At 45.9% G+C, this 25,909-nt stretch overlaps 1 protein-coding gene across 4 annotated transcripts in view; it reads left to right on the top strand.

Moving 5' to 3' along the window:
• Positions 1–802: 802 nt before the first annotated feature.
• Positions 803–25,909, top strand: part of FBXO32 (F-box protein 32) — a 32,879-nt gene continuing 7,772 nt past the window's right edge. The window contains exons 1-9 of one of the 4 annotated variants that reach the window (XR_009274847.1): positions 803–1,097; positions 4,298–4,410; positions 6,113–6,162; positions 6,833–6,925; positions 13,763–13,856; positions 14,651–14,835; positions 17,770–17,952; positions 19,125–19,268; positions 19,943–20,169. Coding sequence is in view for 3 of the 4 variants with exons in the window: in XM_058807476.1 (XP_058663459.1) it covers positions 982–1,097; positions 4,298–4,410; positions 6,113–6,162; positions 6,833–6,925; positions 13,763–13,856; positions 14,651–14,835; positions 17,770–17,952; positions 19,125–19,268; positions 19,943–20,032 (1,068 nt within the window). In the remaining variant the exon portion in view is untranslated. Of the gene's footprint in view, positions 1,098–1,192; positions 1,946–4,297; positions 4,411–6,112; positions 6,163–6,832; positions 6,926–13,762; positions 13,857–14,650; positions 14,836–17,769; positions 17,953–19,124; positions 19,269–19,942; positions 24,993–25,909 lie in introns of those variants that run through there. The other 3 variants (XM_058807476.1, XM_058807490.1, XM_058807498.1) reach the window with 3 other exon arrangements.

Genomic DNA, 25,909 nt, shown 5'->3' with positions numbered 1-25,909 from the left:
AGAAAACATTTCCTAATATAATTTTTTATGTAGCATTCTTTATATAGAACAAATATGTAACATTATATTTATTCTGTTTTTCACAAGGTTCTAAATTGATGTCTTCTTTTAAAAGAGACAGGAGAAATTCTGTGCCTGCCTTCCCTAGCATTTGTTTCTCTCTTTATCTGCTCCTGCAGATCGAACCCAACTGTGCTGCAGAGCTGCCCAGTGATCCTCATTAAAAGGATGACGGTATTTCCAGTGACATGGATCTGCCTGGTTTAACCCCCTTTGCAGAGCAGGATTCCAATTCCGTGTGCTTCTTTAAAGATAACTTTGCAATACTTATATTACATATTACACTAATATATACCTTTATATGGTGCAATATTGCAACACGTAAATAGCTAAAGTATATTTATGAGCCTAAGAAAACATGCCTGCATAAGTATTTATTTCTTTTGTACCAATAACTCGAATATGGGAGCCACGTATGGCATTCAGATACACTAAAACACTGTTTTTTCCGTTTGTTTGTATTCCGCACTCGACGCTTTCTACACACAACACTGAACGCTGACAGCGCGAAGGCGCCGCGCACGCGCGCGAGGCTCGGGGGCGCGCTCAGCCGGCCACGCCCAGCGCCGCTGGCCCCGCCCCCACCCGCCCCGCCCCCACCTCGCGGGCGGGGCCTGCCCCGATAAACACGGCCACGTGCGGGGGGGCGGGGCCTGCCCGCGCTTCCGGCAACACGCGCCCGCCGCCGCCACATAAATAGCGCGGAGCGCGCCCGCAGCCACCGCACCGCTCCAGCCGTCGCTCCGGGTACGGCCCCGCGCCGCTCAGGGTACTGCCCTGCTCCGCCCCGGTCTGTCCCGCACCGCTCCGGGTACTGTCCTGCTCTGCCCCGCACCGGGTTCTGCCCAGGTCTGCTACGCACCGCTCCAGTCGCCGCCGCCGCTCCCAGTCCCGGTGTTGGTCCCGCTCTGTGCCGTCGCCATGCCGTTCCTGGGGCAGGACTGGCGCTCCCCCGGGCAGAGCTGGGTGAAGACGGCCGACGGCTGGACGCGCTTCCTGGACGAGAAGAGCGGCGGCTTCGTGGGCGACATCAGCAGGTAGCGGCGGCGGCGCGGTCCGGACCCGCTGCCGGGCGGTGCCGCCAGGGGGCGCGGTGCCGGGGCGGGGGGGCTGTGAGGGGCGGACGGGGCCTCTCACCCCGGGCAGGCTCGGGGGCCGCCCCGGTGTCGGCGGAGCGGGGTCGTTGTCTGGGTGACCCCGGCCCTGCCGGCCGAAGCGGTCGGCGGCCCCTCCGGGCCTATAGAAAGCTCCGAGCTGGGGTCCCTCAGCCCCCGGCGGGGTCCCCACGTCCCTACGGAGGCTGTTCCTCTCCGGGAGGCCGGGCCGTCCTTATGGCTGTGGAGTGCGGCGAAAAATCGAGGAGAAGACGAAACCTTGCCCTTCCCCGCGGGCACAGGGCCGTGCCCCCGGGGAGCATCGCCGGGCGTCTCCTGGGGGCCCTGGGGTGGCTGCCCACCCTCCCCCTCCCCACAAATGCTTGGGGCTTCCTGGGCTCAGGCTCGGAAGGATGATGTGTCTGAAGCCATAAATCCTCCCCAGGCCCTGAGTAATGTACCTTACGTGCTGCTTGACTAATCTGGCTGCAAAACATCAACAAACCCCCAAGATGGTGCGGGCAGGAAGCTTTGCAGAGCGTGGGTGTCGTGGGCTCCGGCAAGATCGCTCCTGTCAAAAGCAAACTTTTCTCACAGAACTCCATCTTCTCCTCAGCTGTGCGCTGCCAGGGCTAGGGTTACTGCCACGTTCCCACTGCTAGGGAAGGGTCAGGAATGCCCATGACAAAGGGACTTGGAGTAAGAGGGGATTTGCTCTGAGCCGCTCCTGAGACGCTATGGTGCAAGGAGGCTTATGTAGCAGGTATCTCCTGCTCTCTTTCACGTCAGCAGTAAGTAAAAATCAAGTTTAGGTTTGTAATTTGTAAATAGGTAGAAAAGTGTCTGGCTGATGGTAGTATGTTGGGAATACTGAATTTAGCATGGGTTTATACCTTCCTTTTCCCATTTAAAAGCAAGGAGGTGACATATTGACCCCGGGCTGAGGTCCTTGCTCAGGTCCAGATGCTCAACCTGTCAAGATGCTATGAAGAATTGTGTGGAAACCTGGCAGTACATAAACAGGGTAATAATCTGCCTCCCATCCTGGAGCTCGTCCACTGCTGCTGTTATGGTGGTTTCAGATTACAGAGTCATTCAGTAGGAAGTCAACAGGCAAGCGTGTGCTGTTGACATGTGAGATTTAAAGCAGATCCATCTTGTGCTCTTGGGCTCAGATTCTGCCACTGCATGGGGCGTGTTAACCTGACCCCCTATTGATTTTGTGCAACCATGATAAAACATGAGCTTGGATATTCCAAAACAACTTCTTCCTTGCTGCCATATTCTGTTCTCAGCTTTTGATTCCCCCCAGCAGGAAGCAGCATGGATGGGGGTACATGAGCAGCTGAGATGTTCTGCTCTCAGGTTTAGGTGGTTCTGAGCCAGCTGCAGCTGGCAGAAGTGTCTGGTTCCCCAATTTGTTGTTTCTGTGAATATTGTTCACCTTCAATGCTGCTGCTCTTCCCCTTCTGCAGTGCTGTGGTGGAGCCCATGGCAGTGGTGCCTCCCCAGAGCTCGGATGCCCTGCCAGGGGGATGCAGAGTAGGAGGAGGGTCAGAGTGCTCTGAAACTGGGAGAGGTTTCTTCTGCCTCTGGGGCCATGTGCAGGTGCCAAACCAGAACACCCATCTGGATCATGCCACAGGGGATTTGGGTCTCTCCTGGCACTGAAACTCTGACTTGGTCACTTGACTTTTGCATATGCTGGTGGTGTGGCCACACAGACAGCCAGTAAACAAAGGAAACAAGAAGTCTTGTCCCACAGGTTTAATTCCTTTACAGGAGGCCATGCTGAATAGCTGTCAGAGGTGTGTTTGGTATGGTGCTTGTGTTTGGGTTTTGTTTGAGATTAAGCAGTGTAAACACATAGCCTGTACAGGAAGCTTCCTGGCTGTGCAAGGGTCCTTGTGGCTGTCTCAGAGGAAGCTTCCCAGGGGCTGAAGCAGCAGCACCATGTTTTGGCACCTGTCAGAGCTCCAGGGCTGTCTGAGCCACAGTGGCTGAGAGGTGCTTGGGACCCTTCTTTGAGTTTAGGCCTGCATGCAGCCATGCTTCATCCCTTGCAAACTGCTAGAGCAGTGGGGATGGCTCTGTTTTGTTCTCCTGGATACATGGCCTATCTTCTTGGCACCTGTGAGGCACCCAGCACGGGCAGCAGGCTGTGTGCTGGGCCTCTGCTGAGAGCCCCTGGTGCTGCTGCCCTCCCCTGCCACCCCCAGGGATCTGCTGAGAGCCCCTGGTGCTGCTGCCCTCCCCTGCCACCCCCAGGGATCTGCTGGGAGCCCCTGGTGCTGCTGCCCTCCCCTGCCACCCCCAGGGATTTGCTGGGAGCCCCTGGTGCTGCTGCCCTCCCCTGCCACCCCAGGGATCTCTGCAGCAGTGCTGTGGCTGCCCAGGGGCTTCTTAATTTCAAGTTGTGGCTTGGATCTGCTGATTTGCAGGTCTGCAGTATGTGGGGGTGTTGATGCACAGCCTCTTTATAGCTAACCTTTCATTGCCCTTGAAGGAAATGAGGGGTTATAGCTCCCTTCCCTAATAATACAGCTACAGCAGAGCTCCAGCAGAAGCAGGCAATGGGCAGTCTTGGCCAAGAGATCCTAGCTGTTAACTTGTGTAGTCACTGCTATGCAGGGTCTGGAAAACCATCGGGAAAGTCTGAACCTCAGCTAAGCTTTTCCTGTAAGCTTGAAATAGTATTTTGTGGGAACTCTTTTGTTAATAAATATTTTGAGTACATATATATGTCTTCAGGGATGTCTAAATATGTCCTTCTGTAGCAGACTAACTGGCTCAGAGCAATCTGCTACCTACACTGGGAGGATATGGTGTTACTTAAGGATAGAAATAGGTTAAAGAGTGGAAAAGAACATTGCTCAGCAGTGTCCCAGCATGAACTGTGTAATCTCTGTTACCTGCTCCTGTCATGGGTATCTTGGCTAGCCCAGAACTGAGGCACCAGAGGTTCCTTTGAAAATACCAATACTGGATGTTAAAACTATGCAGATTACTTCTCAGGGGCAGCCTGCAAGAAGGCAGCTTTGGAGGCCACAATAAAAACCTATCTTTTTTTTTCTCCATGCAGGAAACATAGTGTTCAACAGAATGCAGAACTAAACAGAATCCTTGCTTTGTGTCATTCACAGCTTTTGTAAAAAAGATGATCACAACAAAGAGAATCTCTTCAACAGCATAAACTATGATGTTGCTGCCAAGAAGAGAAAAAAAGATCTGCTGAATAACAAAGCCAAGACTCAATGTAAGACATCTTTTTGGACTTTTATTTTAAAAAAGTTGCTGCAGAAGAATGGAAAATGCTCCATATCTATGTTTTTAGCACAGTGCACGAAGAGCCTTCTAGAGCCTTGAAGGGCTTTGCGCCCATGTTTGACCTAAGTAGAGAACTTGGATTCAGTTTAACATGAAGATTTATGCCCCTGTTAGTAATCCCTGTTCTGAGGAGTTGTGCTTGTTGTGTTCAGATTTTTGTCATTTGTTTGTCAGGAGGGTAATTTTTTCCTATGGTACATTCAAATGAACCAGTTCCAGTATTTTCCCCCTGTAGACTTCCTTGTGCACAACAGGCTAAATTTATTCTTCCTTCCATATGCATGTTGAGCACTAATCTACATTACCGGAGGCTACAAGCCTGAATGTAAGCTTTGATCCCATCTCTGTGTGCGGAGTGCATGAAAAATGAAATAAGATTTCAGCTCACTCAAAACAATAGAAGGCTTGAAATCTTTCTGTGTGCACAGCGAGCAGCCGGGGTCTCAGCTGGGGCAGCACCCGGGGGAGCCTGCAGGGACAGCACGGCCTGAGTTGGGCTGACTGCAAGATAGGTACTGCAGTTACATGTGAAGGCTACAAATGTAAACATAGCCAGAGGAAATGACTTGCAATTCCCACACTGCTATTAACTCATTGTGTATCCCCCAGGATTTTGGAAACTGTTGCCAAAAGTTGGCCCCTCAGTGTATTCAGTTCTCAGAACAAACAAATGTAACCATGACAGTTTTTGGCTGGATTCTGCTGTGACCTACCATTGAAAAGGGCTTGATGCAGGGTCAGCATGCCTGTAACTGAGACTGGGTCTGTCCTTGGACTTACAGTACCAGGCAGGAGTACATTCCATAGCTCCAGTTCATTAATTTGCAGGTTGCTTTAGGAGTTCAATAATTTTCTTTATGGAAAGGAGTCCAGCAGGGTGGGGAGGAGAATTTTTTTAATACTAACAGTTAAATTGCCAGTGTGTGGTGGAAGTAGGGTCAAAAGCCCATGTGAAAATGGAGTGGGAGAGGGACTGAGCAGCATAACTGCTTATAGTACAGGCTCTTCTGCAAACAGAGTTAGCTGTGTGTGCTGGGTATTGGGAAGTTATTTTGGGGAATGGATGGGACAACTCCCATTCTGAGGGAAGGGAGGGGCAATTAGAAATAGGAAAATTTTGGTCCCACATAGGTTTTTCTTTTTTAGCAAGTTAGCTGCAAGTATAAGCATGCTCCTCTGAGTCTGACCTCACTGCTGAAAGCTCTCTTACATGCCTGGTGTCTCATGACATTTTTGCTCAACTTCAAATTTGACATACAATCCCAAGCCTGTAACCAAGATAATAAATAGTTAATAAAATCAATAACACCAAAACCTGGCTGTCAGCCACACTTACTGTCTGGGACCAAAGAGGAGGTGCTATGGTATATCTGTGGCTGGGAGATTAAACATTTACAGTCTTGAGCTGTGTCAATGAAACAGAAGCCTTTTCTGAGGCTTAGGGCTACAGTCTCAAATGAAGCTGTACAGAAACAAAGCAGCTCAGCAAGTTGCTAGATTTGGTTTCAAGTGTGGTGGTGTAAACAAAATAATTTAATTTATAGTAAAAGACAGTGGATGTTATGAGCGGAACAGGGATACAGCTCTCTGAGGTGGAAGATTAACTGAGTGAAATGTCTTTGTTTAAACAGATTTTCACCAGGAGAAGTGGATCTATGTTCACAAGGGAAGCACAAAAGAGGTGAGTGCCTCTCCAGGTTCTTTGTTCTCTTTTCTACTGATTTTTACGAGCAGTGGAAGATCCTGTGCTGATGTAAATCAGCAGAAGCTCTTAAGAGATAAGTGGAAGATCTGGCTTGTGGCTGGAATTTCAGTAATGATTTTAAGCCCCTATCAGGGATCCAGGGCTTGATGTACAAGGCTTTGTACATGTGTTTAAAATATGACTTGTTTGCTTCCTTCATTTAAAAAAAACCAGCCATTTGCAGGCCAAGCCATAATACTGTTCTTGGCTTTCACCCAGTACAGTCCTAACATGGAAAATCATTAGAATTTATCACAAGGGCTCGCTTGCACTCATGGAGAGAAGCTGCTGTAGGAGGCTGCTCTGAGCTCACACTGTGTATTGAACCCCAGGAATGTGTGGCTCATTCTCCCATGTAAATTCATGGGTCATGAGCAGAGCATGGGTCTCTCTTGGGAAACCACCATAGTCTACACTGGGCCGTGCCCACTCTTGATGTCAGTAAGAGCAGCTCAGCAGGAGCTAGGCCTGCCTCCTCTGGCTGTGAGCTGCTCCCATGGTCTGTACCCATCAGCTTGCTAAAATGAGTGGCTCTGGGTCAGGTCTGCCTGGTGCTGGCTGGACTCAAGTGTGCCAAAACATGATCCAGAGTGTTTCTTCTTCTCAGCGCCATGGTTACTGCACCCTGGGAGAGGCCTTCAACCGCCTTGACTTCTCCAGTGCCATCCTGGACTCCAGGAGATTCAACTACGTCGTCAGGGTGAGTCCAAGGCCAGGGCTTGTTGTGATGTGATGGAGGCTCTGCACTGAGCACTAGTTGGGTAATGGGAAGCACTGGCAAAGAAGAGATGTCTGAGCATGCAAGTGGGTGTGTTAGGCTTTTCTGCATGAAGTATGGAAGTTTTGTGTATGGATAGATGCACAAATCTTGTCTTTAGTTTATTAAATGGAAAGAAAGGAAAGTGGTGATAATGTGGAAGATGAGTTGTCCTTACCCTAGAATTCCTACTACTTTTCAATTGTGTCATTCACTTTTGAAACCCAAAAGGCTTGGCTTCTAATTCCTGAGTTGTCAGTTCAGTTTCTGAAAAAGAACATGGGCTGTCTGCAGATGCCAGAGGGCACTGGAGACCTCTTTGCTCCAGAAGCTCCACTCTGAGGTGTGTGGAGCCTTGTCTCCATTGATGTGGTACAGGAGAGACTCAGGAGAGCTGAGCATTTTTGGAATGAGAGGATGGGCTGAACCTTTTGGTGGCACTGATCTTAACTTCTCTGTTAAGGATCACAGTTGCTCTTAGTCCTTTGTGACTGGCGGTGGTTTCAGTGGGTGAAACATTTGTTTAGTCCTGACAACATTGGTTAATAAAGGAGTCATCAGCTTCAAGTTTCCCATGCTCTGGCTTTGCAGAATAGGTCAGGGCTTGGTGTGGCCAAGGAAGGAGGTGGTAGTGGTTGGGGGACCTACTGTCCTGAGAGCTGTGTATACTTGTATGTTTATCTGCATGTGATCTGCAAATTGATCTTGAATTTCAGAATGCTTAGCAAGATTTGGAATTCAATAAGGTTTTAAAGAGTTATTAACTTGAGGCTGTTTATGAGCAGCTCCTTTTCATGCCTTGTGAGCAGCTGATCACTGGTGAGGCAACAGCTGCTCAGGTGTTAGGTTCTGGAGCAAGCAGCAGTGGTATTGCTTTCCCTTTGAGTCCAGTGTCATGAAAAGTGTCTAAGGAAGAAATTATCTGAACAGGCTCCCCTTGATTTGTTCACCTAGGTTGTCCAGGTGACAAGTCACCTGTGGGAACTTCTGTCACTCTGGGAAGGGTACAGGCATTGGGATGATGACCCACTGGCTGGATAGGAAGGGCAGTCACTTGGATGTCCCACAACAGGAGTGGTGGCAGGGAGTGGGGACTCTGGGGGAGGCAAAGCAGGATCCAAGTCATGTAAACTCAGGCTCTCCTAACTCTGCTGATTTTGGGACAACTTGTTTTCCTGCCTGTGCAGAAGTGCTCACCAGTGCTGAGGTAGTGGAGTTTCCTGATCTTGGAGAGATATATATACACACACAGCCGTGTCATCTTCAGGGGGATTACTGGAGAAGGAACACTTCATGCCAAGGCCATAACCCTTTAGTCAAATATAAAGAAGGAATGTAAAATAAAACTTGTTTAGTGCTGCAGATATCCCTTTGGCAGACTTTCTTATGACAGCGAAGAACTCCAAAGACCTCTGCTAAGCATGACCTCAGGTCGTGCTGTGCCACATGATGGGCCTCTGCTGCTTGGCCCAATGTGATAGGTGTCTCATGTGGGACTGCAAAGGTGGAGCACAAGTCCCACTAAATTTTTTGAAGAGCAAATTTAAATTTCACTTAAGTCAGTGGGGTCTGGTGGGGGAGCTCAGGCTGACCTTCTTCTGTCTTTTTCTCATGAGGACTACATACACAGCACATTTGGGATGCTTTTATAAAAACAACAGTTTTGAAAGCTATGGAAGCTGACATGTGTCCTTGTTTCTACAAATTACCTCTCTTCTGAGCTTTTAAGAGTAGCTTTCCCCCAGTAGTTTTACAGATACAGAGAAGTATGAAGGTTTCTAATTGAGGTTGACTTGTGGTTTGGCAGTTTAAAGAAGATCTTAAACCTGGTACCATGGATCAAACTGTAAAATTGACTTCTTAAAATGAAAGGCTTGTATCAGCCAAGTCTCCAGTGGATAGTAGCTCATAAAATGCCTTTTATGCCAGATTTACTCATGAAAAGCTCTGCCTAGATGTGGATCATGTTTATGGTCTTTGCAAGTCACAGGCCTCCTAAAGCACATGGATGGGCAATCTGTCACATGGAAAATGCCTTGAATATTGGCAGGCAAAACAATTTTCCTTCCCTCTCCTTGTTCTCTCTAGTTCCACTCCTTGCTCAGGGTACCTGATACTAATGTCATGCTACTTAATTCATCAAGCAAATGCTTTTCAAAGAGGGGAGTTTGGTTTTGGAATTGGAGGCTGGGAAAGAATATGACAATGTCTGTAGGGGAAGAAAGGAGAGAAACAGCTGCAGGTTTGAGGTTCTGCTGGCTACACCCAAGCTTGCCCTATAGAGACATAAGCTGCATCACTTGCTGGTAGCAAAATGGGCTCTCAGGCTTAGCATGAACTTACCTTTCTGAGCTTCTCCAAACTTAAGTGAACAGTCCTTAGTGTCTTCAGTACTTGCTTTCTTGTTACAGGAGTTTCTGCTTTAGATACAGCCAAACCAAGTTCTTGGAGTTTCTAATGGTGCCCAGATGAAACGGGCACCTCCTTCAAGTGGGGTGGAGGTATGCTGCAAGAAACTTAGCAGGTATTTTTCATGGCCAAATACCATCAGCTGGAGCCAGTAAGTCCATGTAAGTGAAGCAGAAGAAATTTTCTTCGAACATCAGTCTTATCCTGATGGTCTGCTGGTACAGCTCTGGAAGTGCCAAGTTACAGGTGTTGGTGTCATGACTTGGTCCTTGCTGATCCTTCAAATTAGTGCATCTGCTTCCATGTTACAGAACAGTCAGTGTTCCCTTTTCAGGGCTAATAAGGAAGTGTGTGATTGACCCAGAGGACCCAAACTGTTTTTGGTCTGAAGTAGCCCTGGTTTCTCAAAGCCCTGGTGTTAGAGGTTTAATGAAAAGACTGGAAGCATTCTGTAGGCATAATTAATGGGAGCAGAGATAAAGGTGCCTGCAGCCCAGAAGTTGGTTTTCCTTCAGGAACACTGTGTTCAAAGACAGGTTTTGCAGCCTGCTTCTTCAGAAAGGGATTTCTCATATGATGATTGTGTAGTCTCAAGGAAAGGTGCTGTTTCTGGTCATAAAAGCTTAGGTCATGTTAAGCAGCCTGGGCACAACTCTTGTAAAATAACATGATCTAGGTTGTGTGCAGCCTTCTAAAGTAGTCTCTTAAATTTGTTTCTTAAGTTTTAATAGAGGTTAGCTCCAGGAGTCCTGGATTTGTGCTGTCCTGAAGGAATATCAGCTGGATGCTGTCTCATGGAGATCTGTCAGCGCCTGCACTGTAAATCATTATAACTCGCCTTGCCCTGGCTCCACCTGTCAGCTGACAGCCAATGTGACATTGCAGCCACCAAAAGTGAAGGACTAGGAGAGCAAGGTGGGGCTAGAGGAGGAATTTTTCATTTTTTCTGAGCAGTCCAGATGTGAGGAGTCACATCCCCAACCATCAGGAACTTATGGATCCCCACAAGGTGCAGTCCAGCTTTCATATAGCTGGCTTGAGGTATTCAGTGTGGAATTTGCACTTCAGTAGTTTGAGACTTGTGATTTTAATCACTGCAGAGCCCTTCCCTTTTTCAGTCAAGGTTGTACTCTCCTGCTCAGCACAGCAGGATTTTTGGCTCTTTGTGCTGTAAGCCCCAGCAGTGCTTATTTGGGGTGTGGATTGCCTGCACACCCCTGGGTTGAACCAAGACTGTGGCCAAAGTGCCATCTGGCTGTAGCAGGTCTGAGCAATGCTGCACACAGTAGTCATGGGTGCACAGCAGTGTTTTCATGGCCCTGAAGCAGGAGCCCTAGTTCCCTGCCACATGGCACTGTTCTGTTCGCTTTTTTCTATCTTGTGCTTATGGGAGGAGAAGGATCTGCTCTGCTGCTGAAGCTGAGAGACTTTGTTGTGCTGCTGCTCCAGATGGATGGCTGGTGGGTTTGAGCAGGAGCCCCACTGCACTCAGGGGAAGTGAGCAGGTTCCTGCCATGCTGGGTGGGCTTTGGGATAGCCTACTGTATCTCTTGCCTTTTCTCTATAGTTCTGGCAAACCTCTAATAGCAAATAAAATAGGGAGGATTTTTTTTGTGGAGCTACCAGGTCAGTTTTCTCAAATTCTGAGGAGCTGAAAGAGTGAATTTGGATCTAATGCCCTCTTTTCCAGAGGTGTTGCAGACTTCTCAGCTCCAGTTAAAACTGGCTGGAATGCAATTACTTAGTGTATTTGAAAAGCAGACCTTTTAAAATTGCTCTTAACCTTTCCCTGTGCACTCTCTCCTACCATCTGTCCCTCTCAGTTGAGCGTGGGCTGGACTTAATGCAGCCACATCATAACACAGGCTTGCAGCTCTCTGGTCTTTTTACCCTACTCAGCATTAATCTGAATTCATCTGTCTGCTTTAGTCTGTATTATGCAAGTGGCAACATTAATTTATTTTTTTTATACTGCTGTAAACCCCAATTTGGTAATCCATTAACTGAGGTCGTACTTGGGGACTGTGCCAACACTAAAAGACCCCCCAATGCACTGGAGCATTTGGGGCACAGATGAACTGTACTGCTTACCTGGTTTTTGTGTATTATATGAGCACAGAAGAACAAAATATCTTTTGATTTGGAGGACTAGCTAGTTGTTTCAGTCAGTGGTCTCTGGGGAGTGGAGTAGCCCTAGAAGTATTCACAACATAGTTTTCATATGGAATTTCATCCTGTGTTTATTGCTGTAGGAGAAGGGAGGTGACACATGATATCTGAGCTGGTTCACTGAACATAAATTGAACCTTGGTAAACACAGACAGGGCAAATTTGAATCTGTTCCTTTGGCTAAATTAATTTTGTACCAATTTAGTGTTCCTCAAGGAACTGAGATTTTTATCCTCATTGTTCTAAAAGAACAGCCCTGGTGTCCAGCTCCTCTGCTATTACATTACATGATGCTTATCGCTGTGTGCATTTTGGTGTTTTTAGTAAGGGGCACAATGTTGCTAACACCCAGCGTGGAGGAAACTGTCTCTGTGCCAGCTCCAGAACAGTGCAATCTGGAGACAGCAGTTGTTTGTGCACAGACAAGCTGATCTGGGTGCATGTGTGGCCACTGTACAGATGGAGTCTGGCAAATTGATCACTATAATCAAAGGTCTGAAGGCTAAACAGTTTAGGGTAACAGAGTACTACAGACTACTGTGGGACATTGGTTGAGTTTTTTTCCTACTTATTAATCCAGTATTTAAAAAAATAAGGACCTTTTATAAACTTTTCAAACATCATGCAAGCTGCCTTGTATTTAGTTATTGTGGTCTCATTTAGCTGATACAGCCAGAAAATCCACTGATGCTTGTGCACCAAATATTCCCCAACTCTCCTGCATCTTCCATTTCCTCCAAACAAGCCAAGAAAACAAGCAGCCTGTCCTTGACAGGACTTAGTGCAGGTCTTTTTTCATCTTGGAGTTTTTTTTGGTCATGTGAGGTGCAAGATATTAATAGAATGTAAACTCAAAGCCATCTGATGGTGGTGTTGGCCTGGATATTAAACAGAAGAAGAGATAGGAGCAGTGAAGTCGCCTCAGTGACCAAAGTGGCAGTCACATGCCAGTGCCCCAGATGAGCAGGGCAAGCTGCAGTAATACCTCTCCCTCAGCTCCCACTTCATGGCAAGCTGCCGGTGACTTTTTGGATGCATTCCTGTCATTCTTACAGCAGGGCAAACAGTTCAGCTCATGACTTATCAAGTCTAGTCAAAAGCCATCTTAGTTACTTGACACAAGTAGTTGCACCTTCTCTGGACTCTCTGTGGTGCCAGCAACGGATACTGGAGCTGCAGATGATAAAGGATTAATAAGCTGGTCATGTGGCAATGTGTTGATTGATTTGTAGCATAAAAGGTTTTTCCTTTCCTTTCTAAATTAAAACAGAAGTCTATGTACATCCAAAACAAATGGACTGACACGTGGGCAGGCTGTGCATTTATATAATGTTGGGGGAAGGGAGAAAGGCTTGTAAGATCACAGGCCACATGTTCTGCAGAGCATGTTCCATAGGAAATTTCCCCAGCTGTCTTGTGGCAGCAATAGGGAAGAGAGAGTATCCTTCTGTTAACAACTGCAACCCAAATTCACTGCTCAGCTTGCCCAAGAGTCACGAGGTCAATGATGGGAAGTAAATTCTAATTGAAAGTAAAAGCAAGATTTCCATTAGGGAGGTTAACCAGTAAACAGGGCAGACAGGGAAAGGTGGTTTGTTACTGTGGTTGTTAGAGCTAAACAAGGAAGGAGACTTTGGGAGGGAAGGGGTTTGTTGTGGGGAGGATTTTTGTTCTTCCTACAGTACTGAACCTTTCTGTCGTGGCGACAGCGCCCTGACAAAGCCCATGCAACCAGCAGGTGACGTAAATTGTGGAGTCTGATTCTCATTAATGGTCTGTCAATAATGTGCCCATGCACACAGGCATTTGCTCGTGCTCCCTTATGACACTGCTTGTTTGTGCCCCGGTGTGGGATCGTGATGCTGGCTGAGGTTGTTCCCTTGGTGTCAATAGTGGCTGCCAGTCCAAGCACCACTGTGGTTTCTCTGCATCTCTGATCCATGAAATCAAGTTCCCTCTCCCCCTACAGTGAAGATAATTAAAATGCCTTTTTCCCCCCCTACCTCTTTTGATGTGAGTTTAATTATTTGGCCTCTGCTCTCCTTCCCTTTTTGCATTACGTTGCTCTGTTGTTCTGTCTCCTTTTTATTTTTAAGCAGCAAACAAGTCTCTGGACTGTTTTGCTGTGTCATGTGACTAGGAGTCAAGATTAGAAAGGTATCTCTGTGCTCTAAGGCTTGCAACTTCTATTTTTATCCACAGCTGTTGGAGCTGATAGCAAAGTCTCAGCTGACGTCACTGAGTGGCATTGCCCAGAAAAACTACATGAACATTTTGGAAAAAGTGGTTCAGAAAGGTAAGAAATGGAAATGGTGAGGAGGAGTCTGATTTAATCTGGTGTACTTTGGTGAACCACATCCTTAACAATAGTCAGGCAATGCAAAATGGGTGAAGAGGGGCTCCACTGTTTATTTCTGTAGTGCACTTCTGCTTTTCCTCAATGAAGGGCTTGGTGGGAGGGGAAGGAATTTCTGTGGTCTGGTAGGTGTCTGAGAGTTGACTCCTCCTTTCCCAGCTTTGCTCACTGCCACCCCTTCTGCATCCTACTGAGTCGAATGTCTGGCTGCTCATGCCCTTGGCCAGGCATATCTGCAGTCCCTGCTGCTGCCTTGCTGGCATTGTGCTGTACCTGCTGCTCCCACTGCTCTGGAGGGGTCTTCACCTTCACCTGTTCAGGGGAATGAAGTGTGCTTGAGATGTAGCACTTCCCTCATGATGTTTAGCTGTCCCTAAAGCCTGGGCATTGACAGCAGCCTGTTGTTATACATAATGAGAAATGTGCATTAGATGGGGAAGAGGTGCACATAGATAACTTCTTGCACAGTATCAGAGGGGAAAACTGGCTGGTTGCCAGAGGCTGGAAATGGGAAGTGCAACAGATCTCATCTGCTTATCCTGGGAGGCTCTCTTTCCACCTGCTGTCTAACCTGCTCTGACTGGCTAAGGTTTAAGTGCTTTCCTCTAAAAAGAAAAGCACAGGCTGGCCCTCTTGGCCTGTGAAATTACAGCAAATAAGTTGCCTGAGAAACATGTAGATTCAGAGAAGGATTTTGACAATTCCTATTTTTAACCTTTCCTGTTCTTCCAAAGTCCTTGAAGATCAGCAGAACATCAGGCTAATAAGGGAATTGCTGCAGACCCTCTACACATCCCTCTGCACGTTGGTTCAACGCGTTGGCAAGTCTGTCCTGGTCGGAAACATCAACATGTGGGTGCACAGGATGGAGAGCATTCTTCACTGGCAGCAGCAACTGAACAACATTCAGATCACCAGGGTAAGCACAAATCCTGAAAGCTAAAGATATTTTCTCCATCATGAAACTTTTTTTTTTGTCAACGGCTCTCATTTGGGTGACTGCTTCCCACTCTACTCTCAGTGAAAGCACAGACTTGGAAGGGCCTGGAGTTGCCAAAATAACTGGATGCTTTCCTAGCATTACTTGACTCCCTTAATTCAAACTCAATGTACATAACCCAGGATCATGCTTGAGGTTACTGGTCACAGACTGGCTTGAGTCCATAATGGCTTTGAAGTACTGTGTGAACAGAGCTGGACAAAAAACCGTCTTCCCCTCCTCAGTCCTCAGAGGCCAGGCCTCAGTGTGAAAAGTCAACTCAGGCTTTCTCAAATTGAGCAATTGCCTTCAAAACTTGTTTACCAGACAGCCAAGGTTTTTAGATTTGTTTAATCTGTAAATTAAATACAAATTTTCAAATAGCTGCATAACTTCATACTTCCTGGCTGAAAATACCAATGATTCTTCCAGTAGTCCGGAGTTACCTGTTCCAGCTGGATGAGTCCTGCTTTTACAACATCTGTTTTTTCAACAGCATCTGTGGGGATGGGAAGGATGTTTTAGATGATAAATTTCTAGACTGGCTTTACATGGGAATCAAATCTGAACTTGTTTCCTGTCACATAATCACAGCAGGTTTGATGTTGGACTAGACCTCTGGATGTCATCTGGTCAAACCCCTCTGCTCAAGCAGGGATACAACAATAAGTTGCCCAGGACTATATGTACATTCTTTACTCCACTGAAATGCTACAGCTTTCCCCCCATGCTGACATCTGTTGATGTTCTCCTTGTAATCTCGAAGAACTCTGCCTATTCAGGCAAAAATGATCAAAATATTGCTTGTGAAAGGAACTGTCTTTTATACATAGTTGTGTAGGTTTGCAGACTCTTTAGAAAAAGTAAATAAAATACATGTAGAGCATGGAAAAAAAAAATTCACACCACTGAAGATAACTTCAGTTCAAGCTGGAACAAAACCAAATTAATTCAGAGAAGGGAAGAAGCTCAGCTCTGTGCAGCCAGTTACTTATGGTGCAGTGAACTTGTGGTGTTTCTGAAAGGGAAAATGTCTTGCAACACCCAAGACCTAAATATTTTTTTTAAAAAACCCAGAAAATGTAAAACCAACCTTGAAAAAGGTTGTATGTGCTATAGCTGCTTCAAAAAAAAGACAAACTTCTGCCCAGAAAATGACAGCTTACTGATCTGTTCTGGTCTAATCTATGTTCTTTCTGCAAAAAGAAGTAATGCTTGAAAAGTTCTGGAAAAGAGTACTGAGGGAAAACTAGTAGCAGATAAGCTTTTGGCCTGATCCAGAAAACCTGTAAGGATTTGCTTGAGTCACACAAGCTTTTGGATTTTTTTTAGAAAAAGATATACAAGTGTGAGCTTTCTTTGGTTTTTGGTGTTTTTTTTTTTTTTAACCCAAGTCTCTGAGCTTACTCTTGCCTGTTGTGCCTTAGCAAAGCTTATATGCAGCCATAGTTCAGAAGAATGCAAAATACAGCCTGGCAAGGAAGACCAGTGGGACATGATCCAGGGATCCAGTGCATTCGTCCTCCCCCAAAAAATGTGCCAGGCTGTCATGGAAAGGAATGTCCTCCAGACACTGCAGGGACAGTTGACTCCTCCTGGAGTGACTGTCAGCTCTGCCTGGCAGGTGGTGCTGCAGAAATGGATGTTTTGGCTGAGGAGCTCAGGTCCTTGCAGGTCCCAGCAGTGTCGCTGCTCGGGGCAGGCCGGCACTGAGGGAAGGCAGGAGCTGCTGCTGTGCTGACATACTTATTGTTCCTTGGAGTCTCCCATGCCGTGGGATGGCTGGGGATGGGACCACATGATTAAAAGCAGCCTTATGCAGTGTCTCTGCTGCTGGTGGGCTGAGTGCTGCTTGTTTGAAACAGTTAATAGCTCTGCCAGAGATGAGGTGGGTGCTGTGACTCTGCAACTTAAAATAGCAGCCTCTCTGTGCAGGGTAAAGGATGAACTTGGCACATCTGTCTAACATTGTTTCTTTGTTGGAGCCCAATCCTAGAAGCTGCTGTTTGCCTTAATAAGGCTGGGGCTGGTTTTGAAGCTGCAGCTGGTGCCCAGGTTGTGGTCCTTGCTGACGCCTTGCTCCTGTGTATAGCTTGGATTTGCCCTGAGTGTAGGACATGCCGATCTCCTGTGGTCAATTTGCCCTGGAGCTGTACCCCAGGTGGACTTGCAAAATAATCCTGGACCCTGTAGAGGCTAAGCAGAGGTGAATGGGGCTGCCTTTTGTGTCTTTAGGCTAGGATCTGCTTTTGTGTGGCTGAACAGCCTGGAAAACCAGGGCTGTGGGAAAGGGGCAGGTCCTTCAAGTGTTCCCAGAGGAAAAGCTAACCCTGCCAGCAGTGACCTGGGAACCCGTGCTGTGAGTGCTCACCAGCCACTGCTGTGGTTGCAGCAAGACCCTGTGATGATATAAGCTAAAACCCATGTCAGAAGAGCATGGGATTCCCAGCAGTGTAACCAGAGCTGAACTTGAGAAGCAATGCCCATCTGCCTGGAGGTGGAGAGGCCTGGATGGACAGTAGCTGATACCACAATACAGCCAATGTCCTGCTGTAGTGAAAGCTGATGGTGATACTTCAGGGAGCAGTCTCACAAATATGGATGTAGGGTGGACAAAAAGGAGAGAAGGAGGCTTGGACTGCAACTCTCCTAATTACTGTACTACAGATAAATGTCCTCTTCCTTGAGATTATCCCAAACAGTTATGGGGCAGAAGATCCAATATTTCCATGTTAAATGTCTCCTTTATTTAGAAGAGGGAACTGCTGCTTTGTTCTCTGTGTGAAGGAGTTTTAAAAAAGCAGCAGTTATGCTGCAAGCTAGGATTTCTTAGGTTTCCATCTTCCTGGGAGCTCAGCTCTGTGTCTCTTGCAGCCTGCCTTTAAAGGAACCACGCTCACGGACCTGCCCCTGTGTTTGCAACTGAACATCATGCAGCGACTGAGCGATGGCAGGGACCTGGTCAGCCTGGGCCAGGTGGCTCCTGACCTCCAGGTGCTCAGTGAGGACAGGCTGCTGTGGAAGAAACTGTGCCAGTACCACTTCACAGACAGACAGGTATGAGGAGAGGTGCAAACTGCCATCAGTTTTTGGTGTACCCCCCCCTCCCCAGAGTGTCTTACCTGCATGTTCTCTTACTTGGCTGGCTCTTGGATCTGAGGACTGTGCAGCAAGCTGATAATATAAGCTGGCATGGAAATGGCTGTGAAGATGATTTATATAGAGGGTTTTATATGCCACAGCAATGATTCCTGAAATAGGAGCTTGGGGAATTAATCATACACTGAATTTCAATCCTAATCCAGGTGGGAACAACTGCATGACTTGCAGTTGCTCCTTGCCCCACGTGTGCAGGGAAAACGTGCAGGCAAGCTCCAGCAATCACCCTGACGTCCCAGGGACTGACACCCTTGCAGAGAATCTTTGTGGATGTGTCCATGAGCTGTACTCCCTTGCCCTTTAGAGCAAGAAATCCCCTCTGAGCTGTTCTGTGAGTGATGGGATGATATGTGGAAAACAGCCCTGCTGCTGCCCACTTTGTACCTGTGTAAACATCTCTGGCAGGCTGGGAGTCATCAGGGATCATCTAAACTTAAAAGCAAACAAACAAAAATCACTCTCTGTTTATAGGTGAATGTCAGGGGTGTTTATGCTAGACCTCTGCACTTCAGAAACCATGTGCCAGCTTTCTCTGCTGACCTGGCTTTATTTACTCACTCTGAATCTGACTTTGGAAGTGACTCTGGAGGAGTTATTTCTTTTATTAAGTAAATTCAAATCCAGTCTCTGCAACTAATGAACCCTAAAAGAGAAATGGGTGTCTCCCAAACTAATATGATAAATCACTGTCTCTTACAGAAAAATACCTCAACTTTTACAGCTATTAAATGCAACTCTACTTGCTGTGCTGCCTGCCAGAAACAGTGGTCAGAGCAGTATGAGAGAGCTCCCAGGGTTTCAGGCTTCCTATAGTGAGGTTGATGAAGGCAGAACAGACCCTCATAATGGTATTGAGTGAGGCTGTTCCCATCAGGAAAATGCTTATACCTTTTTCAGTTATAAGTAGAAAGTAAGAAGCTGAGAAGTGTTCAAAGTAAGAGCTTTCTCAATGTTGCAAGAGAACTGTTATCGCACTGGCAGGGTTGACATGTGAGGGAGGGAACACCATGAGCTGAACAGACCAAATCAGTTTTTTGACCTGCTATAATTGTGTGCATCTTTTCTTTAAGATTCGCAAACGTCTGATCTTATCTGACAAAGGACAGCTGGATTGGAAGAAGATGTACTTCAAGCTCATAAGGTGTTACCCACGGAAGGAGCAGTATGGTGACACACTGCAGCTGTGCAGGCACTGCCACATCCTTTCCTGGAAGGTATGAGGTGCTGGTGGGACAGACTTGACTGGGGCAGGAGCCGTGGGGCATCCAGTGCTTCTCTGAGTGCAGCTGGCTTAGGTTGTGGCAGTTCATTTGCCTGCATAGCCTAATGAATCCCTACATCTTAATTCTCCCTCAGCTATTAAGGCCCTTTCTTCTCTGTTTTTAAGAGATCCCAGCTTTATCTTGAACATGAGCAGTGTCCATTGGGGCCAGAGGGTTGGGAAATGGGGGGCATGTTTTAGGGCTGCCTTCAAGAAATCATTTTAGCACTGCCAGCAGCTTCCTCTACCCATTATATGCAAATGGAGGTCTTGGCAACAGGATTAGCTGGAATGAAAGCTGATGGCTGCAAAACAGCTCAGGACAAAAATCTGCTGACCACTGTGGTGATATGCAAGGCATGTCTCTGGAGTTAAATTCCAGTAGCTGATGGTAGGCTCTAGCCTCTCTTCCCTCAGAAGGGGGGAACAGAATTAATTGGATCCTTGCTGCATTTTTTGATGACTTGCCCCTAAGATATTAATTCCAGTTCTGAGCTGTCTGCTATTCTGGACTCTGCTCTACCTATTTGCACATGGGATGTCTGGCAGAGGGGCAGTGCTAAGTTGGCTGATGCTTTGGCAGCCTTTCTGCAGCCTCTCTAAATAGAATTGTTTTCTCTTTCCCAGGGTACTGATCACCCCTGCACAGCCAACAACCCAGAGACTTGCTCCACCTCTCTTTCACCACAAGAGTTTATCAACTTGTTCAGGTTCTGAACTTGGGTCAGCGCAGCCTATGCAATTCCTACAGGACACTGTCACAGAGCTTGGACACTCCATTTGTAAATAGTGTAAATATTCATGTTTGCTTGAAGCTCTTGAGTCAAGGAACAAGAGGATCTCGGAGAAGAAAGGTGAAGTTGCTCACTGACAAGCAGCACTTAAGGAATACAGACTTCCATAGGAATGATGTATAAATACAGCATGTTGTACAGAGTCCCTTTTTTATCATCAGAGTACAAGATACAGGGCAAAAAGACCTTCATTTTTTGTTTTTAGAAGTTAAAAATGAATTTGCCCCGCATCCATTTGAGAACTCTTTTGGTTTGTTTCTAATAGAGAGAAAGCAATATGAGGCTAGGACTGTTGAACTGTTCCTCCATCTGGTTTTATTTAGCATACATATTTATAAGTATGACATTTTAGAAATATTTATGAAAAATATCCCTGTGACAAGTATAATAATACTTTTGTGTTTTTAAAAGGACACATTGTGAAATACTTAGGATAGAAATCTAGCCTACTTGCAAGACAGAATCGCAACACACCACTTTCTACCTCCAACAGATTGAGTACCTTTCAAACAAAACTCCAGTGTACAATGTGAACTTTTGTATTTTGTACAATGATTTAAAGGGAAATGTTTGTGATAGTAAGCATCTTTTCCTGTATTAATGCTTACCTCTTTACATTAGTTTTCTTGCTCTACTCAGTGCTTGAATGCCTAGATGATAGGCACCATATGAATACCTAAGAATTTACTCCATCCTCTTTTGATTTGTTGGTTTCATGAAAGACCATGCAAATGTGACAAGAGAAGACAAAAGGATGAGCATTATCTATAAGGGAGGAAGTTCTATGATAGGGGAACAAAGGACTGGATTTAATCTCACAAGGTAAATTTTTATCTGCTTCATTAGGTTAATTGCACTAGTTGAAATCCTAAGTGAGGTTAGAATCTGTTTTTTCGAGCCTATGTTTTCCAACATATACACTGCTCTGTATTCCTACTGCTGTCAAGTGAATTCAGTCATCTTGGAGCTGGCAAAATATGGGGGAGCTGGGCCACTGAATCTGGTTAAATGATGCGGTTTTTATTCCCTGCAAGACTGGCAGCAAATGTTTTGTGTCAGAGCCCTGGAGCTTAGGGAGTGATTGGTACTTAGCAGTCAGGGCTTGGCTAAGCAAGGGATTTCCAACATACTGATATCTTTGGTTCTTTGTACATGCCAGGGGCAAAGACCCAAGGACCCTAGTCCCTTCTGCTTCCAGTGCTGAGCTGCTTGTGGGATCCTCTGACCCTAACCCAGAGCTAAATTTTCAGTCCTATAGAGTAAGTGGCCACTTCACCATGGCTGTGATCTGGTTCACTGTCTCCTCTGTTGCATGCAGTGCTTCACTTTTCTCTAGAGTGGAGCTTGAAGAATCCAGCTCCTACATAGCAGTCTGAAAACCTGCAGTGGAAAGTTTTTGCTGTTTGCTAGTGGATTTCCTGTATAGCACTTTCTCTGTGTTTGATGTAAGCAGGAGACCTTGTAAGGGTAAATACTTAGTGGGTTGTGTGTGACTATGTACAAAAATTTTGAGGAAAAGGAGTACTCAGGACAATTCAGGAAGAACTACTTGAGTTAATTATTGTTAAATATGCTGTTCCTTTTTTTACATTTTTATAACTGACTTTGAACACTTTTCTGCAGCTGTTTGTATTTGAAAATGACAGTATTTGCATTTTTGCAAACTAAATCACTTTGCATATTCTTGGAAGAGATGTGAAAAGGGAAAAAAACTGCCTCTAGATGGAGTAGTGGGAAGAGGGGAAGAAAACATGGAAAATGCTGTCAAGAACTGCCCTTCTCCAGCCACCTAACAGCAAATCCCAAGTTTTTGCTCTTCCAGAGAGTTCTGTGAGCCTGCACCACCCTTAGCCCAGAGCTTGTCACTCTCCAGAGATGAGGGGAAAGCACATGCAGGATAGCAAGCTTTATCTTGGTGTTGATGCCCCATTCATCAGTTTGACTGCTGGTGGAAAGCATAAGCCTCCTGATCATACCCATGTCAACTGAAACTGCTACCTTGGAAAAACACACTTGTGCTTGTTTGGGGGATGTTTGTGAGTAAAGGAGGCCAGTTTCTCTTTTTCCTTCCTGCGTTGATGGCAGTGGGTAGACAAGGCTGAAATCTGGCTTCAATGAGTGAGGACATAAAGGAGTGAAACTTGCAAGTGAAGTGAGTGAAGCATTGCCACTGAGTTTGGAGAGTCCTGTAGCTCCTTTTTCCAGCAGTGAGAAGATCTGTCCCTTTGGCATCTTTTGTTTCCAGCTCTGACTTGGGGTTGGTTTGTTTTCTAGTTTTGCCTCCGCCACCCATGGTGAGCCAGCCTGTTGAATTGGGGAGGGAACAGTATTTTGGTATGAAATGCTGCAGCATTCTGCCTACTCTGCATCTGTGCTCAGCCCTTACCCTCTGGGAGATTGGGACACTGAGTGCATTTTAAGCTCAGATTTGAATCTGGCCTACTGCATTCCTTGTGTAAGAAGATGGGAATTCTCAGCATTGAGCTGTGATTTGGGAAGGTCTTGGCTCCAGCCATTGCCTCTATCAACCCTTCACTGGCCTCCTCTACCCAGAGACCATGGGTCATGCTGACAACAGATTTAATGTGCAACTGAGGCTCCTAGTTTTAAAACTTACTTCAATTACTGTGTGTTTTATTTTTTAGCACTGTAAGGGTCAAAGTGCTGAAGATGATTTGTAATACATAGACACTTGGCTGTTGCTTGTGTGAGGTCTTGGAATATTGCTGTCAGTGTCCAAACCAGCAGCAAACCAAGCAGCTACTGTACAGAACAAAACAGAGTAAACAGAAAGAAACAGAATAAGCCTTATTCAGTTATGCCTCAGTCATTGCCCTCCTGCTGCAGCAATTGTCAAAGATGGCCTTGCTCTCTTTGGGGACCCATTGTTTCTTGAGTGGCTGGTACAGGGAGATGTTGCAGTGAATTCAAGACTCTTGGTTTGTATTTAAAACAAAATGCTGTTGCAGCCAAATACCTTACTCATTCACAAACAAAGCAATCAGTATTTTAGGGGTGCAAAGGCATCTGCCTGGCTGAGGGTGGCAGAGTTACAGAACTGACAGTGATATCAGGGGCTTCCAGGTGGGATGGTTTAAGACTGCTCTCCGGCAAAAAGGACTTCTTCATTTTAAGACAATTGTGGCAAAGCTGTTGTGAAGGGAAAAACAGACTTTTGCTTGTGTTTTGGAAATGGAATGTTGTTTTCAAATGATGTTTCACTTTCCAGTTAGTTGATGCATTTCCATTAGATATGCATCAGTTCTTATACTAGGAAAGGAGAGTTTTTCCTCTCTTTGGGGTTTTCTCTTGCCAGCATCTCCAGGGAAATCTCATTGTCTTTAGAGGATGTATTAACTAGTGCAACAGCATAGACCATGGTGCTGTGAAGAGGAAAAATAGATCCATGCAAGGGAGGAGGCTTAGAAGGGGAGAGATCCTGGAGATCTCTGTTTCAGCTTTCCAGAAGAGGCCAGTTTTTGATGTGGTGGCCATTTCAAGAGGCACGATTTCAGCTGTACATACCTTAAGCCATTTACACTAACTATGGTATGCTGAAGTTTGATCATAAAGTGTGTGTACCTCCTCTTATGTTTTTGGGTTTCTTTTTTTTAACTGTGGGAGTTGCTAGATCCTTCATTATGTAAAGTGATTAGGAAAATGTGTATTGCTCTGAAGACATTGCTTTGTATGTAAACATTTAATTGCACCCTGCCACTTTCTGTATATGGGAATATATTTTATATTGTTTTTCTTTGCCCCAGGTTTTAAACTGTTTGTATTCCCATTTGTTTGACTTCAATTACTTTTGGGAAGCTGTCACCTTCTAGAATATGCACAGGTACTAAACCAGCTTTTCTTGCCCAAAAAATTCCTTGGCCCTTAGTTGCTAGAATTTCATTTAGAGCAGGAACATTTCAAATCCTGTTGTGTAGCAAACAAATCAGATGTGCTTTTCACACTGAGCTCCTGCTTGGTACGGCAAAGCAGCGTTGTCCTCTGCGGTTGTCCTTACAAACATGTTGCACATCTTCCCTGTAGATCAGCACCTTGCCAAAAAGACTTAGCTTTAAATTAAAATGCCCCTCTTTGTAGCTGGCTTGTTTGCACAACCCAGGCCCTGTGCAGCTGATGGCTGATCAGGCTGGTGCAGACTCCCTCCCTCCTTCAAGGGTTGGGACTCTGGTGTTCTGCTTGTGCTGCTTTCTCAGCTCTTCGCTTGTACTGATGCTGGTTCCGGGCTCTAAGCTGTGGTCAGCCCTTCCACACAGCTGTCAGTCTGTGGCTGCTGGCTCTGAGTCTTTACCAGCACCCAACTTCTATCCAGTGTCTTCCTCCAGTGATTTTGTTGGTAGCAAATCAGCTTTGCAGGAGAACAAATCCATCTTGTCCTTGACACATGCAGTCAAATATAAAGGTACTCTTGACACCAGAGAAATTCCCTCTCTATTGACCAAGTGTTGCTGCTTCTTCTCCTGGGAGGGCAACTGAGGGTGGAATTTGCATTTCTTTAGCCATCCTGTGCTGCACAGAATGCTAACGTGTCAGCTACCAAGAGAACATTTTAATTTGAAATAGAAAATATGCTCATCTTTAGGAACTAATCTACAGTAATTATAAATACTTATATATGGAAGAGAGCGAGTGTTCTGTTTTATTTTTCCTTGAAGTTTTAACTAGAGATGATATGAAATGAAAGGCATCCCTTATATAAGACTTCTGTTTAATATTATTGTGTGGTTAAAATCCTTCCATTATAAATTTGCACACTTTTCTCCTCTTTCCTTGCATGTTCAACTGATTTTTATAGCTGTTCTGTGCGGACAGTATTTTTGTAAAACATTTTTGACACTGAATTGCAATAAATGTTCAAACAATGTGAACCACAGAGTTGGTTGTCTCATTGCTTCCAAGGTGGTGACCTTATCAGCCTTGAGCTCCTGATGACTGTAAGCAAAGACTGCTCTGCAGGAACATCCAGAACTTGGCTCGTTGTCACAGCAGAAGATCCCAGATAGAGCTATTGCTTCATCCCATCTCAAAGGGAAATGAGCCCTGGCCTCCAGCAGAACCCGTGCTCACAGGGAGCCTTGTGCTCATCAGTCTGCCCACAGCCAGGAGTGAGGCTGCCCCAAAAGAGATCAGTAGTGCTCCCACTCATGTGAGACCTTCAGCTCCACCTTATGGCTTAGAAAATACTGGGGTTTTTCCAGTCATATTGCCTGAGTGATTATTTTTAAATCTTTTTTGGGGGGTAGGGAATGATTGCATCTTGTTAGTGTCAGGACTGCAAACAGTCTGCCCTAGGCTCTTGCTCAGAGGGAATGTGAGTGGGAGCCCATTGAAGTGACTCCTAATAAACTGGGGAAAAGCAGTTGAGAAGGCAAATGAAACATGCCTCTGGTTGGAACAGCAGCTATCATGATAAAACAGGATCACTTGCCTCATGAAAGCTCTGCCAGCTATGGAAAGAAGCACAAAATGCAGCTGTTTTGTTTTCAGTCTCATTTGCACTGTCATATAAGGTATGTTTGAGAGGTTTCCTAAGTCTCTGTAGTGAGGCTGTGGCTCGGATCTGCAGTTAGAGGGTTGTACTCAGACAAGTCTCTGGAAACACAGTGTGGGACAAGATCACAAAGCCTTTTAAACAAGAGAAAGCTCTTGTTAAGACATAGTCCTTATTCAAAATTTTTAAAAATAGAAAGCTCTAGTTATTTTAATAGGCTAAATGTGCAAAGACTAAATCCTTTAAGGGGAATACTGGACCTTTTTAGGAGTATGTTGGGCCCCATTTTCATGT

This window comes from Ammospiza caudacuta, chromosome 1 (genome assembly GCF_027887145.1).
Source record: "Ammospiza caudacuta isolate bAmmCau1 chromosome 1, bAmmCau1.pri, whole genome shotgun sequence".
Classification (NCBI taxonomy): domain Eukaryota; kingdom Metazoa; phylum Chordata; class Aves; order Passeriformes; family Passerellidae; genus Ammospiza; species Ammospiza caudacuta.
This window is presented reverse-complemented; position numbering and strand designations above follow the sequence as displayed.